This window comes from Littorina saxatilis, linkage group LG5 (assembly GCF_037325665.1).
Source record: "Littorina saxatilis isolate snail1 linkage group LG5, US_GU_Lsax_2.0, whole genome shotgun sequence".
NCBI classification, from domain to species: Eukaryota; Metazoa; Mollusca; class Gastropoda; order Littorinimorpha; family Littorinidae; genus Littorina; species Littorina saxatilis.
The window spans coordinates 55,872,670-55,885,232 of record NC_090249.1 but is presented as its reverse complement, the minus strand read 5'-3'; the positions used below and the strand labels follow the sequence as shown (position 1 = coordinate 55,885,232).

General features: G+C 40.6%; 1 protein-coding gene across 2 annotated transcripts in view; it reads right to left on the bottom strand.

Moving 5' to 3' along the window:
* Positions 1-1,066: 1,066 nt before the first annotated feature.
* The window catches only part of LOC138967474 (mutS protein homolog 5-like), a 35,402-nt gene continuing 23,905 nt past the window's right edge, over positions 1,067-12,563 (bottom strand). Inside the window, exons 19-27 of one of the 2 annotated variants that reach the window (XM_070340026.1) lie at positions 10,225-10,266; positions 8,708-8,804; positions 8,273-8,362; positions 7,729-7,855; positions 7,039-7,188; positions 5,272-5,346; positions 4,222-4,365; positions 3,252-3,463; positions 1,067-2,427 (exon numbers count right to left, since the gene is read on the bottom strand). In XM_070340026.1, the coding sequence (XP_070196127.1) occupies positions 2,313-2,427; positions 3,252-3,463; positions 4,222-4,365; positions 5,272-5,346; positions 7,039-7,188; positions 7,729-7,855; positions 8,273-8,362; positions 8,708-8,804; positions 10,225-10,266 (1,052 nt within the window). In that variant the 3' untranslated portion in view covers positions 1,067-2,312. Of the gene's footprint in view, positions 2,428-3,251; positions 3,464-4,221; positions 4,366-4,590; positions 4,730-5,271; positions 5,347-7,038; positions 7,189-7,728; positions 7,856-8,272; positions 8,363-8,707; positions 8,805-10,224; positions 10,267-12,563 lie in introns of those variants that run through there. The other variant, XM_070340027.1, reaches the window with a different exon arrangement.

The window sequence follows — 12,563 nt, the reverse complement described above, 5'->3', positions numbered from 1 at the left end:
GTAAATGTTTAACATGTGTATCTATCTATACATATATACGACTTGTGTCTGTGTGTGTTCGCGATGCACGCCCAAGGTTCTCGATGGATCTGTTTCAAATTTGGTGGCCATATTCAGGTACACCCCGGACACAACCTGGTCGATGAGATATTTCAACACGTGCTCTCAGCGCGCAGCGCTGAACCGATTTTGGTTTTTCTGTTCATCTTCCCAGATCCATTCCCACTAACTCTTCCTTATCTTCTCCAGGGTTTTGCGTTTATCTCCCTTCCTTCGTGTGGCGTCAATCCATATTCCCGTTTCTATTTTTAGAAGGTCACTGTCGACAACGCTCAATCCATATTCCCGTTATACTATTTTTAGAAGGTCACTGTCCCGGCAAAGCCGGGTATTACTCTTCCTTATCTTCTCCAGTGTTTTGCGCGTTTATCTCCCTTCCTTCGTGCGGTGCGCCGGCTAGCCGGGTCGAAACCATACCCGGCGAAGCGGGTATTCATCTAGTATATATATATATATATATATATATATATATATATAATATTAGAGTAGTCTCTCTCTGGGCGAGGGCTGGTTGAAAAGAAGCTCGTTTGTATTGCTTATGCCACAACCCTCGTAAAATAAATTTTGATTTGATTTGATTTGATTTGACCCTCGAAAAATGTGTGATCGACAAGGAGAAGACCCTCGAAAAATAAATTTCAGTTCAGTTCAGTTCATAACTCCTTTAGTACATGCATTTGCAATAGAATGAAAGAAACGGAAGAAAGTTATCCATGGATACATACACTTACCGGTACTGCTTTGGCAACTCTTGCTGGCAGCTGAAACAGCCCCTTTAGTCGAGAAGAACGCCCCTTCATTGTAACAAATATGTTTGGCAGCAATATGGGCAAACACTAAATAAACCAATAGTATGAGCAAAGTATCCAACAGACTATACTGGCAAATCATTCACACCCTTCGCAGTGTAACATGCATCACAGCCAAGCTACATCACATACACAGTCAACACACAGGAAACAGCAGGACACAATTCTCGAGTGATTCATGGCAGACAAAGAATACATTCAGTCAAGTGTTTTAATAAAAAAAATCACATGGGTAGAACACAATAGCAATTATCTCTAACGCAGTATATGGGCTGTATGGCTCATTTTGTATGCCTGAAATCTGTGCACAAATGAAATGACAATACTGCATCAATCATGGATTTTTTTTCCTACATGAGGATGCTGACTTAATGAGTTTGCACAACCTGATATTAAGAGTCACAGATGTTCAACATTGTCAGGTGTTAGTAGATCAATACTACAACTGAAGCACAGCTACGCTTACAAGCTAAAACATTACCAGGGTCCGTTATTGTAATAATTATGGAGCACCCTGATAATTATGCTTGCTCAGTGATTCTTTTATTGACAGTTTTGAATCAATGCTGTTACTGCAATGCCTCATCCTAGCTTATTTGTAAAGCTAATGATACTTAATGTTTAAATTATCTGTGTTTTTACCATGATGTCTGTGTGTGTGTGTGTGTGTGTGTGTGTGTGTGTGTGTGTGTATAAGTATATATATATATATGTGTGTGTGTGTATGTGTGTGTCTGTGTCAGTGTGTGTCTATTTGTTCCTGTTACACTGCTCTCCTTCTTTCTGTTTTGCTTGTGATGGTTTTTTTCTCTCTCCTTTTCTGTGTTTTTCTTTTGAATATTTATTGAACCATCTCAAACACATGAACAGAATTTACGATTTGAACACATTGAATTCATTTTATTTTGAATCAGAAACGGCTTTAACAATGCAAAAAATCAACAAAACACAATGAACAAACCTACAACAAATTCTTAATTACAGCTGTTAAATTTTACAAATTAAAGATACATGTATTAACAAAAGCAAAACACTGTAACCTTTTCAGCAGAAAGACAATGATTGCATCCAGCAACATTTAAAAAAACAACTTTCTAATTACATGTATATATATAAAGTCTGTATCATCAGATTAAATCAAGATAATTGTAGAGGCATTTGTGTGTGTGTGCATGAATCCATGTGTGCATCCGTGTGTGTGTGTGTCTTTCTGCTTAAATGATTATGTTTGAGTACAGACAAGGGTGTGTTCACATTTGTGCAGACACTTACACTATTTCTTGACAAAATACAAACTTTGTAAACAACTATCTTATTCAAATGGCTTCTCCGCAGATCATCAACAACCATGTCTCTTCTTAGTATTTGTAGACAGACTGTTGCTGTACATGGCATACACAAGTTTTATCAATCTGCACTTTATCCAGCAGTCTCTGTTGATCATCACCAATCCACAGCCTGTCCCTTGCTGACAGGCAAGACGAAGTTCTGCAGAAAGCCTTTCACATCACTCTGTTCCAAGTCCAGTTGAAAAAATCTGTCCACAATCTTCTGGCATCTGGAGATAAAACAGTCAAAAGATATATACAGTGGTACCTGTCTTCTTCTTCTTCGTTCATGGGCTTAGACTCCCACGTTCACCCATGTTTTTAGCACGAGTGGATTTTTACGTGTATGACCGTATTTTTACCCCGCCATTCAGGCAGCATACGCCTATTTTGGGGGAGCGTCAGTGGTACCTGTGATGAAAGGGCGCCCTTGGGACCAGCCAAAAGTGTCTCCACATTGTAGGTGGCCTGTCATGACAGGTATATTTTGGTAGAGATAATAGAAAAAGGGACAACAGAAGGTGTCCTTTAAAGGAAGGTGTCCTCTCATTGGAGGGGCCACACATTGCAGGTACCACTGTAGAACATTCTGTGTATTTCAACTCCACAAAGCATACTCTATAACTCTCTTCCCCCTTTCTTGAATACTTATCTCCCTTTTGTCATTTTCTACAAAAAAATGCCCTTTGTTTGTCTCTTTTTCTTTTCTCCTACTTTTTCTCACAGCACAAAATATCATTAAGCCTTAGAATCTGACCAATCGATGTCAGACTTTGGTGGGTTATCGTCGGCATCCGTCGGTCCCGAAGGGGCCATGGAACTGCGCCTGAAAAAGTCATTTGGCGCTGGAACAGCGCCTGCTGTGGCTGTGCAGCCGATGCGAGAGTAGGTGGGTTATAGAAACACAAAATACCCAGCTTTCATCCTCTTGAAATTAGGAGTATGACTGCCTAAATGGTGAGGAAGAAAACAGCCAAACTAGTAAAAAATAAAAAATGAATAGAAAACCATGCTCGCGTTGTAGCAGAAATTAAAAGAAGAAAAAGGATCTGACCTTTTGAAGTGTGTGTCTGAGCTGCTATCATCAATTTGATGCACTGGTTTGTACTGGGACAGTAGACTGGACACCTGTCTCCCCCTTTGTACGATGTCAGGGGGCAGTCCCGCCTTGAGAGCAGTGTGGGCAGCGTAGCTAGACGTGGTGTGCCCCTCAGCCAAGTGGTAGAGAAACACCAGCTCTCCTTCTTCCTGAAGCGTCTCCATTGTCTGTTTCAACAGCACATACGTTTTCTTCAGTACAATGTGTATTAGAGATAGTATTGCCACACGCACAAAGAAACGAAATGGTCAGATGCTTTTTGGTCACAGACATTATATGTGCATTTGAGAATCCACTTACACCACATCCATGATGTGCCTAACTTTCAACAAACATCCATGATGTGCCTAACTTTCAACAAACATGTGAATGCAAAAAGGTCTTGGACCTAAAAAAGGAAAACCATACAGCAGAAGACTGCATAGTCAAAGGTAAAAAAAAAATTTGAAACAGAAAGCTATGTGTATAAGTATATAAGCTATATTATATAAGTTACAAAGCAAGTTTTCACCAAGTCAAACACTTTTCCACAACAAAACTGCAACATTTCAAAGATGCAAGGTGTAAAGAATCTTGAAAGCTCCATTGCCTAGCCCATCAAAACTCATTTTGACATTGTCGTGGAATTTTGGAGTAACTCGTTTCAAACAGCTTTTCAGGAGAAGGCCAAACTGATTATTTTTATTATGAAATAGTGTTTATACTTGTTCCTGGTATGGATAGAAAGGTAAAAGAAAGTAAAATCATGCATTGTCAATCGTATTTGAGAGAATATTTTTCATGGAGAATGATTTACTTACTTTAAAGCTCAAAACAAAAAAATCGCCAAGAGTCAAGATACGCCAAAATTCCATGATGACATTGATTTTGGGGTTTTATGCTTTTTCTCCTGCATGTACAAGTGAGAAACATCCAAAATGTTTACCAGAAACTGAAGCAAAGGCGATTCAGGAAGCAGAGGTTGCTGCACCAGCTCATGGAAGTGTGTGGAGACAAAGACATGGGGACAACCCTCCATCTTCTTCAGCCAGAAGCGCAGAGAGGCGCTCAGCAGAGACAGGCCATCAACCTGCAGGAAGATAGACATAGACATGGGGACAACCCTCCATCTTCTTCAGCCAGAAGCGCAGAGAGGCGCTCAGCAGAGACAGGCCATCAACCTGCAGGAAGATAGACAAAGACATGGGGACAGCCATCCATCTTCTTCAGCCAGAAGCGCAGAGAGGCGCTCAGCAGAGACAGGCCATCAACCTGCAGGAAGATAGACAAAGACATGGGGACAGCCCTCCATCTTCTTCAGCCAGAAGCGCAGAGAGGCGCTCAGCAGAGACAGGCCATCAACCTGCAGGAAGATAGACAAAGACATGGGGACAACCCTCCATCTTCTTCAGCCAGAAGCGCAGAGAGGCGCTCAGCAGAGACAGGCCATCAACCTGCAGGAAGATAGACATAGACATTGAACACTTTAATTATTATCTCAACGAGGAGAAACTCAGGTGTGGTGTATACAGCATTACAATAAACAACATAAAACGTAAGAACATAAATAAAATATCAAGTGGAACCCCCCTGTTAAGACCTTCAATATAAGACTTCTCCTTTTTTGAGACCTTGATTATTCAGATTTTCTGTTTATAATGTCAGTACATTTTCCCGCATTACAAGACTCCCTCCTTTCTAAAACCAGATTTTCTGTTTATAATGTCAGTACATTTTCCCGCATTATAAGACTCCCTCCTTTCTAAAACCAGATTTTCTGTTTATAATGTCAGTACATTTTCCCGCATTATAAGACTCCCTCCTTTTCTAAAACCAGATTTTGTCAGATTTTTGGAAGTCCTAAAAGGGAGGTTCCATTGTAATATTAATAACAAAGTTCAAACAACTTTCTTCTTTCAACAAATATTTTGTTTCTTGAATAGAATCATCTCCTAAAGAGAAAGGAGTAAACCTCACCGCACGCAAAAACACTTACCGTTTCTGTGCCTTTGCCAAATTCATCCACCACAACCAGAGATTTACTGGTGGCGTTGTTCAAAGCATCAGCCATCTGAATGGAAAGAAACGCTGTTTGTGAACATGGGTGTTTTGTGCTTATCATTACTACAAGGTTGTCGTCACCAAGACTGAGACTGGTCTCAAAAACCGGGAAATCTTTAGATGATGCAGTTGTTTTTTATTTCAAACCCTCGAAGTATTCTCCCTTAGCGGCTACACACAGTTTAAGTCGTTGGACCCAGTCAAGAAATGACCGTTTGAAGTCGTTTTTTGGCACCTGGTTCAGACACTGGAAAACAGCCGATCCGAGGGCTGATCGACTGTCAAATCGACGCCCAGCCAATTGTCTTTTCAGATGAGGAAACAAAAAAAAGTCACAGGGTGCAAGATCAGGAGAGTAGGGAGGATGTGGCAAAGTTTCAAAGTTTTCTTCCTCCAGGTACTCTTTCACCACCTTGGATTTGTGAGCAGGTGCGTTATCATGAAGTAATTTGATCCCTTTCAATCCTGTAGTTGGTCTGGCTCTCTTGTAGTAACGAACGATGCCAGCAAGAACTTTTTCCTTGTAGTACACCCCAGTGATGCTTCTGCCTTTTTCGCGTGGTTTTTGAAAAATGACGCCCTTTGTGTTATAAAATATTGTGTATAAAACCTTCTTGCCGGAGCGACTTTTTCGCACGATCCGAGGGGCATTGGCACTTTTTTTTTATCCATGCTTTGTTTTGAGCTTTTCTTTTTGGCTCAAAGAAGTACACCCAAGTTTCGTCTCCAGTCACGATCTCATCCAAGCGTTTTTGATCACATCCGTCGTATATCTTGAGTAGCCGTTGGGCAAACGTAACCCTACACCTCTTGTTCTCTTCAGTGAGGAAATGTGGTACCCATCGCGCGCACACCTTTGTGTATCCAAGTTTGTGTTTTAAAACTCTCAAGACAGACGACGACGAAATGTCCAGTGTTTCGGCGATAAAATGACTGCTCACTCGGGGATCTTCATCAACTAACCGTTGCACATGGGACACCATTTTGTTGTCGGTTACAGGTGGTTTCTTCACTTTTCCCCTTGCATCTTCCACAGACGTTTTCCCTGTTGAGAAATGCTTTGCCCACCGAAAAACTGTCGCGCGAGATGGTGCTGTGCCTGGGCTTACAGTTCTCAGCTCTTCAAGTATGTCACCGGCCGTTTTACCAAGTGCCGTTCTTATTTTGATGTAGGATCGAAAATCCTTCTCTGAAAATGTGCTTTTTGCCGCCATTTTTTAGGCCAGTGTCTCTCGCTTACATGATTAAATACACTGTATCTTTACGAAAACACAACGGATCACAAAGAAATTATGCACAATAATACGTTGTGTACCAATCTTGATAATGACGTCATTTGTTATAAATGTCGTCATTTGATTCTGTGCAAAAAAGACCAGTCTCAGTCTTGCTGACGACAACCTTGTACCTTCCAAAGTTGACAAGAAAACCTAATGACAACATCAGTTAAAATAAAAGAGCTACTTTTCAAAGTCCTTTTTGATTAGTAAAACTGCATCTCTGAACCTCAACCTCCCCTATCTTCTTTCCCCTGCCCCTGCCCCTTCACCCTGCCCCCTCCCCCCCCCCCCCCCTCCCCCCTCAAAAAAAGAAAAAAGGATTAACCGGTTTTAACAAAATCCAAAAAACTTTCTGCCAAATTTGACAAAACACAAACAAACATGGTAGTGTGTCACCAGCATTGGGATGCATCAATGTGAACCTGATTGATATCCAGCATGAAGGTAGACAGGCCGACAGAAACACTCTCCAGAGATTTGACACGGGAGAAGATGCGATCAATCTGTCCGACCAAAGCGCTCTCGGCAGGCACGAAACTGCCAATGTGAGCCATGTAGACTATGACCGCCACCTGAAATAACACCAAAACAAAAAACTGTGTCAGCAATACTTTTTCCTCCATTAATCACTTCTTGTAGAGCTTCCAGAACACTGTATCGCTTGAAAACAGGTCTACGAGTTGAGGTACGACTTTCGGCCGCCAATGTGAATGCTATAGATCGGTTCTACATTTCCAACACAGTTTTCACCACGTGGTACTAACTTATCCGAACGGTCTATGGGAAAGAACTGTGTTTAGAACTCCTACAAGTACTTGGACAGTGGTTACCTCCCATTTAGTTTTCAGAAATGTCCTGAAATGTTGCCGACGCAAAATGACCACGTACCTAGTACGGGGTGGGCAGTGAAGGGGTTAAACTGTGGAAGCAATAGTTTTTTATTTTTATCTCTCCCCCAATTATATGCAGACTGTTTTTTCGGGGGGAGGGGGGGATTTAGCATGTTCCTGATATAAATCACAAATCTTCACACAAATTTTTTTTTTTTCCTACGTGGTAATTTTAAGACCTGTATTGGAAAATACATTATATTTGTGTCAGAAACTACTTACCTGTTTGAGGTAGACACTTTTGCCGCAAGCATTGGGTCCTGTCAAGATTTTCACTTTGCCATGAGCACCGGATGACTGTATGTCATTTGGGATGAACGGACTGCAACACAGCTCTTGGATTGGATGTCTGCAAATGAAAGGGAAACACACTACATGTACTTTAATATGAACAAACAAATACAAGTATAAGCTTGATAACACCTGAAACAAATTGTTTGAACAGGAGAAAAATGCCGCTTTCACAATAAGCTGCATCATAAAATTTGGCAATTTAAACATGTGATTCGACACACTACTCATAAGCATGTCATGTAAATCAAATGCCTACAGAAAACTGGGAAAAAACTAAGTTACAATAACTGGTTACTCGGCTCTTCTAACAAAAATCGTACTATGATTGACAACCAAATTATTTTTCTTGAAGTCCTTAGAACAAAACATAACTTTAAGCGCACAACAAATTACTAGGAATTATCCATGTCTTATCCCTATGCACTCAGCCTTATGGAGGGTATTCCTGGCCAGCATAAGCAGTGCAACTTACCTCCCTTTCTTGACATCGATGACATCATCTTCGGTCAGCTCAGGTCGCACATAGCCAAACTCAATGGCACATGATGCCAGAGACTGCAAACTGTAGAAAACATCATCCCGTGTAAAAACACAGAAGTGTTGAGTTTACAAAATAAACAAAGGCCCACATGGAAGGTATATGCAAACACTTTCTGAACATTTACATCCAAGAAAAAAAAATTTGTGCATGTACAAACACAATTACTTCCCCTTGCCCAATCTGTATTTCGTTTTTTTGTTTCAGCAAGTATGAAAGAATACACAAAGTCTAAATATGTAGCGTTCAAATGTGTTTGATTTTATCTGTCTTACCCTGTTTCTAGTCTGCATAAAAAAAAGAAAGCTTTAACAAATGTCCAGAGCTAGGAACATGCATAATAAATAATGCGACAGTATAAGGACCCACCAGTCTAGCTGTGCAGCATATTCCATGATATCCAGCAACACTGCCGAGTGTTGTACAATGGTGTTCTGCAGTTTCAGCATGATGCTCATCTCCATGTCTGAAATGTTGGTAACATTGGAAATCAATCATTCTATTCAATTCTATTCAATACAACTTTAATATCTGAATGCAAGACAAACAGACATTTTTCTTTTGGTTAGTATACACAAATAACATCACATAAAATCCCACTTTCGAAACACACAAAATGTACACATCAATACACACATAACCCAAACCATTACATAATAAAAAACAAGAAGAGCAAACGCTCGATCGAGTCACTTTCGCAGTTCTGAATATTATATGAGGCATCAGATGGACAGGAAGAAATTGCTATTCACAACACAATGAGTCACGTTCACATAAAATTTGAGCCCGGTCACTTTTATAGTTTCCGAGAAAAGCCCAACGTTAAGTTGTGTGTTGCCGAACAGAAAAGGCTAGTTATCTCCCTTGTTTTTCTGATAACGTTCGTAAAAGGCTACAGATGTAAATACTTTGATGTAAAGAATAATCCTACAAAGTTTCAATCACATCCGATGAACTTTGTCAAAGATATAAAATGTCTAATTTTTCCTTTGACGCTGACCTGTGACCTTGAAAAAGGTCAAAGGTCAACGAAACCATCGTTAAAGTGTAGAGGTCATTGGAGGTCACGACTAAACAAAATATGAGCCCGATCGCTTTGATAGTTTCCTGTCAAAGATATAAAATGTCTAATTTTTCCTTTGACGCTGACCTGTGACCTTGAAAAAGGTCAAAGGTCAACGAAACCATCGTTAAAGTGTAGAGGTCATTGGAGGTCACGACTAAACAAAATATGAGCCCGATCGCTTTGATAGTTTCCGAGAAAAGTCCAACGTTAAGGTGGTGTCTACGGCCGGCCGGCCGGACGGCCGGCCGGACAGACTAACACTGACCGATTACATAGAGTCACTTTTTCTCAAGTGACTCAAAAATAACTGTCCAAACATGAAAAGTCTGTTGGTGTTTAAAGGCATATGTACGCGCTCCCGTGTTTACAAAGTGTAGTTTGCCCACAATCGATGTCAAACGCACCATAAGACCATATAATGACGATATGTCACCATGCGCGGACCATAATACATGCATTACAGCTTGTCCTAGCCTCTGAAAAAGTGAGGATGTCAACAAAGCCGCGGTGTTAGCTCCCTTGCATCAACATTACATGTGTTGCCAAATCTATAAATAGGACAATCCAGATCAAAATGAAAATTAACATATCTCAACATTGAAGGGGTCCTAGACCACAATATTTTGCAGGGAACTTAATTTAGCATGTCTCCAGCTGTTGGTAAAGCAATTAGCGTGTATAGTCATCGAGTACATATGCCTTTAAATGTGTCTATATGATGTGGAGCTAGTATCAGCAATTTAAACTCTGAAAATAACAATGATCAGGATGATTTTTACTAAAAAAGTTTAAGTATAAAACTCTTTAAAGTGTCACTTACCTTTAATGTCACACAGTGTGTCACCCAACATGTTGTCAAGATCTGGAAATAAAAGTGCATTAAAACTTGGTTAACCGAGACTTATATTATCAAATTCACAGCCTGGCAAAAACACCTCAACATAAACAAAGCCATACTACAAACAGGGTCCCCACTGGTTTTTAGAAACAAAATTCCATGACTTTTCCATGACTTTCCATGAGCCTCAATAACATTTTCCATGACTAGATCCACAGGTCGCCATTTCCGAACACGCAAACTTATTACGTCTTGTCACTGCCAGTTTTGACACTGGCTTGCTTTGCACTGAATTTGAGTCAGTTTCTACGCAGTGTCTCTTCGACAAGCAAGTCAAGCATTTGCTACGCAGTCAGATTATCGGTAATGTTTGCTGGTCCTGTCATTTCACTAAACTGGACCAGCCACTGTTTGTATCCATCTGCACTTTCGTAAATTCCGTTTCGTAACCGTCACTGTGACTTGACGAACTGTCATTTTTTCACCGCGATACACAGTTCATTGCGAAGATCTTGCTCGGTAATTCGTTCCAATTCCGCATACTTTTTGTTGTCAAAAAACAACTCGAAAGAAAGTTTCAAACTCATCATCCTCCATCTTGCTTGTCGAAGCGCTAAAGTACTTTATCGATGCAAAAACAAAAGCAGAAAACTTCGACGAAACCGACTCAAATGCAGCGCAGACGACACGACGAGATAACGGAAGGAAGCGAGCCTCGCTTTGGCTGAAGTGCCGTTAAAAATACCATTATTCTCGTATGCAAATACGAACGAGAAGTTGGTCATACGAACAAGCCTTGTGCTGGCCGCGACGCAAATCGCCGCTGGCTGGCAAGGGGGGGGGGGGGGGGGGGGGGGGGGGGGGGGGGGGAAATGGCTGGGCGACGAAAATTGCCGCTGGCGTGCTAAAGGTTAATTTTTTGTTTCTTTCTTATTTTTGTTAAATTCCATGACTTTCCATGGCTTGAATTGAAATTCCATGACTTTCCAGGCCTGGAAAATTGAAAATCAAATTCCATGACTTTCCAGGTTTTCCATGACCTGTACGAACCAAATAAAAGTAAACAGAACTGAGAAGGCAAATACAGCAGTCCCTGCAATGCACAGTCCCCGGTGTGAGCGGACACCGTACATGTACAAACAGATTTGCTAGGCTATGTATGTTAGCAGGTCACATCTAAACTCAACCTATATGAAACAGATGAGTATGATTTCCTGAATTTCACAAAAATCAGACTCCAACCAAAAACAAAGAATCAAAAATACACACAGAAAAAACAACCGAATTTCCATCCTCATGCTGAGATGGACAAAGGTGATGCTCCTAATTGGGAACCAATACAAAACAAGAGAAGCAAATGTTGGTACCACTCACCTTTGTCATAAGTAACATCAACCAGAAACTATTTATCTGCTGCTCTCGTTCTATACATGTTCCGGAAAATGATAACTTCCTTCTAATGACCAAAACTCGATCATATTGTCACCTTGAAATTTGACCAACCGGTATTAACTGGACTTATGTCTAGAGGTCATCAAACCAGGAAAATCTGTAAAGTTTCAAAGATATAGCATCAAAAATTAAAATAACAAGAAGAGCAAACGCTCGATCGAGTCACTTTCGCAGTTCTGAATATTATATGAGGCATCAGATGGACAGGAAGAAATTGCTATTCACAACACAATACAGATGTAAATAATTTGATGTAAAGAATAATCCTATAAAGTTTGAATCAAATCCGATGAATAGTTTCAGAGATATGATATTTCAATTTTTTTCCTTCAAGACATACCTGTGACCTTGAAAAAGGTCAAAGGTCACCAAAGCAGACGTCAAAGTGTAGAGGTCACTGGGAGTCACGTTCACATAAAATTTGAGCCCGGTCACTTTTATAGTTTCCGAGAAAAGCCCAACGTTAAGTTGTGTGTTGCCGAACAGAAAAGGCTAGTTATCTCCCTTGTTTTTCTGATAACGTTCGTAAAAGGCTACAGATGTAAATACTTTGATGTAAAGAATAATCCTACAAAGTTTCAATCACATCCGATGAACTTTGTCAAAGATATAAAATGTATAATTTTTCCTTTGACGCTGACCTGTGACCTTGAAAAAGGTCAAAGGTCAACGAAACCATCGTTAAAGTGTAGAGGTCATTGGAGGTCACGACTAAACAAAATATGAGCCCGATCGCTTTGATAGTTTCCGAGAAAAGTCCAACGTTAAGGTGGTGTCTACGGACGGCCGGCCGGCCGGACGGCCGGCCGGACAGACTAACACTGACCGATTACATAGAGTCACTTTTTCTCAAGTGACTCAAAACGAGT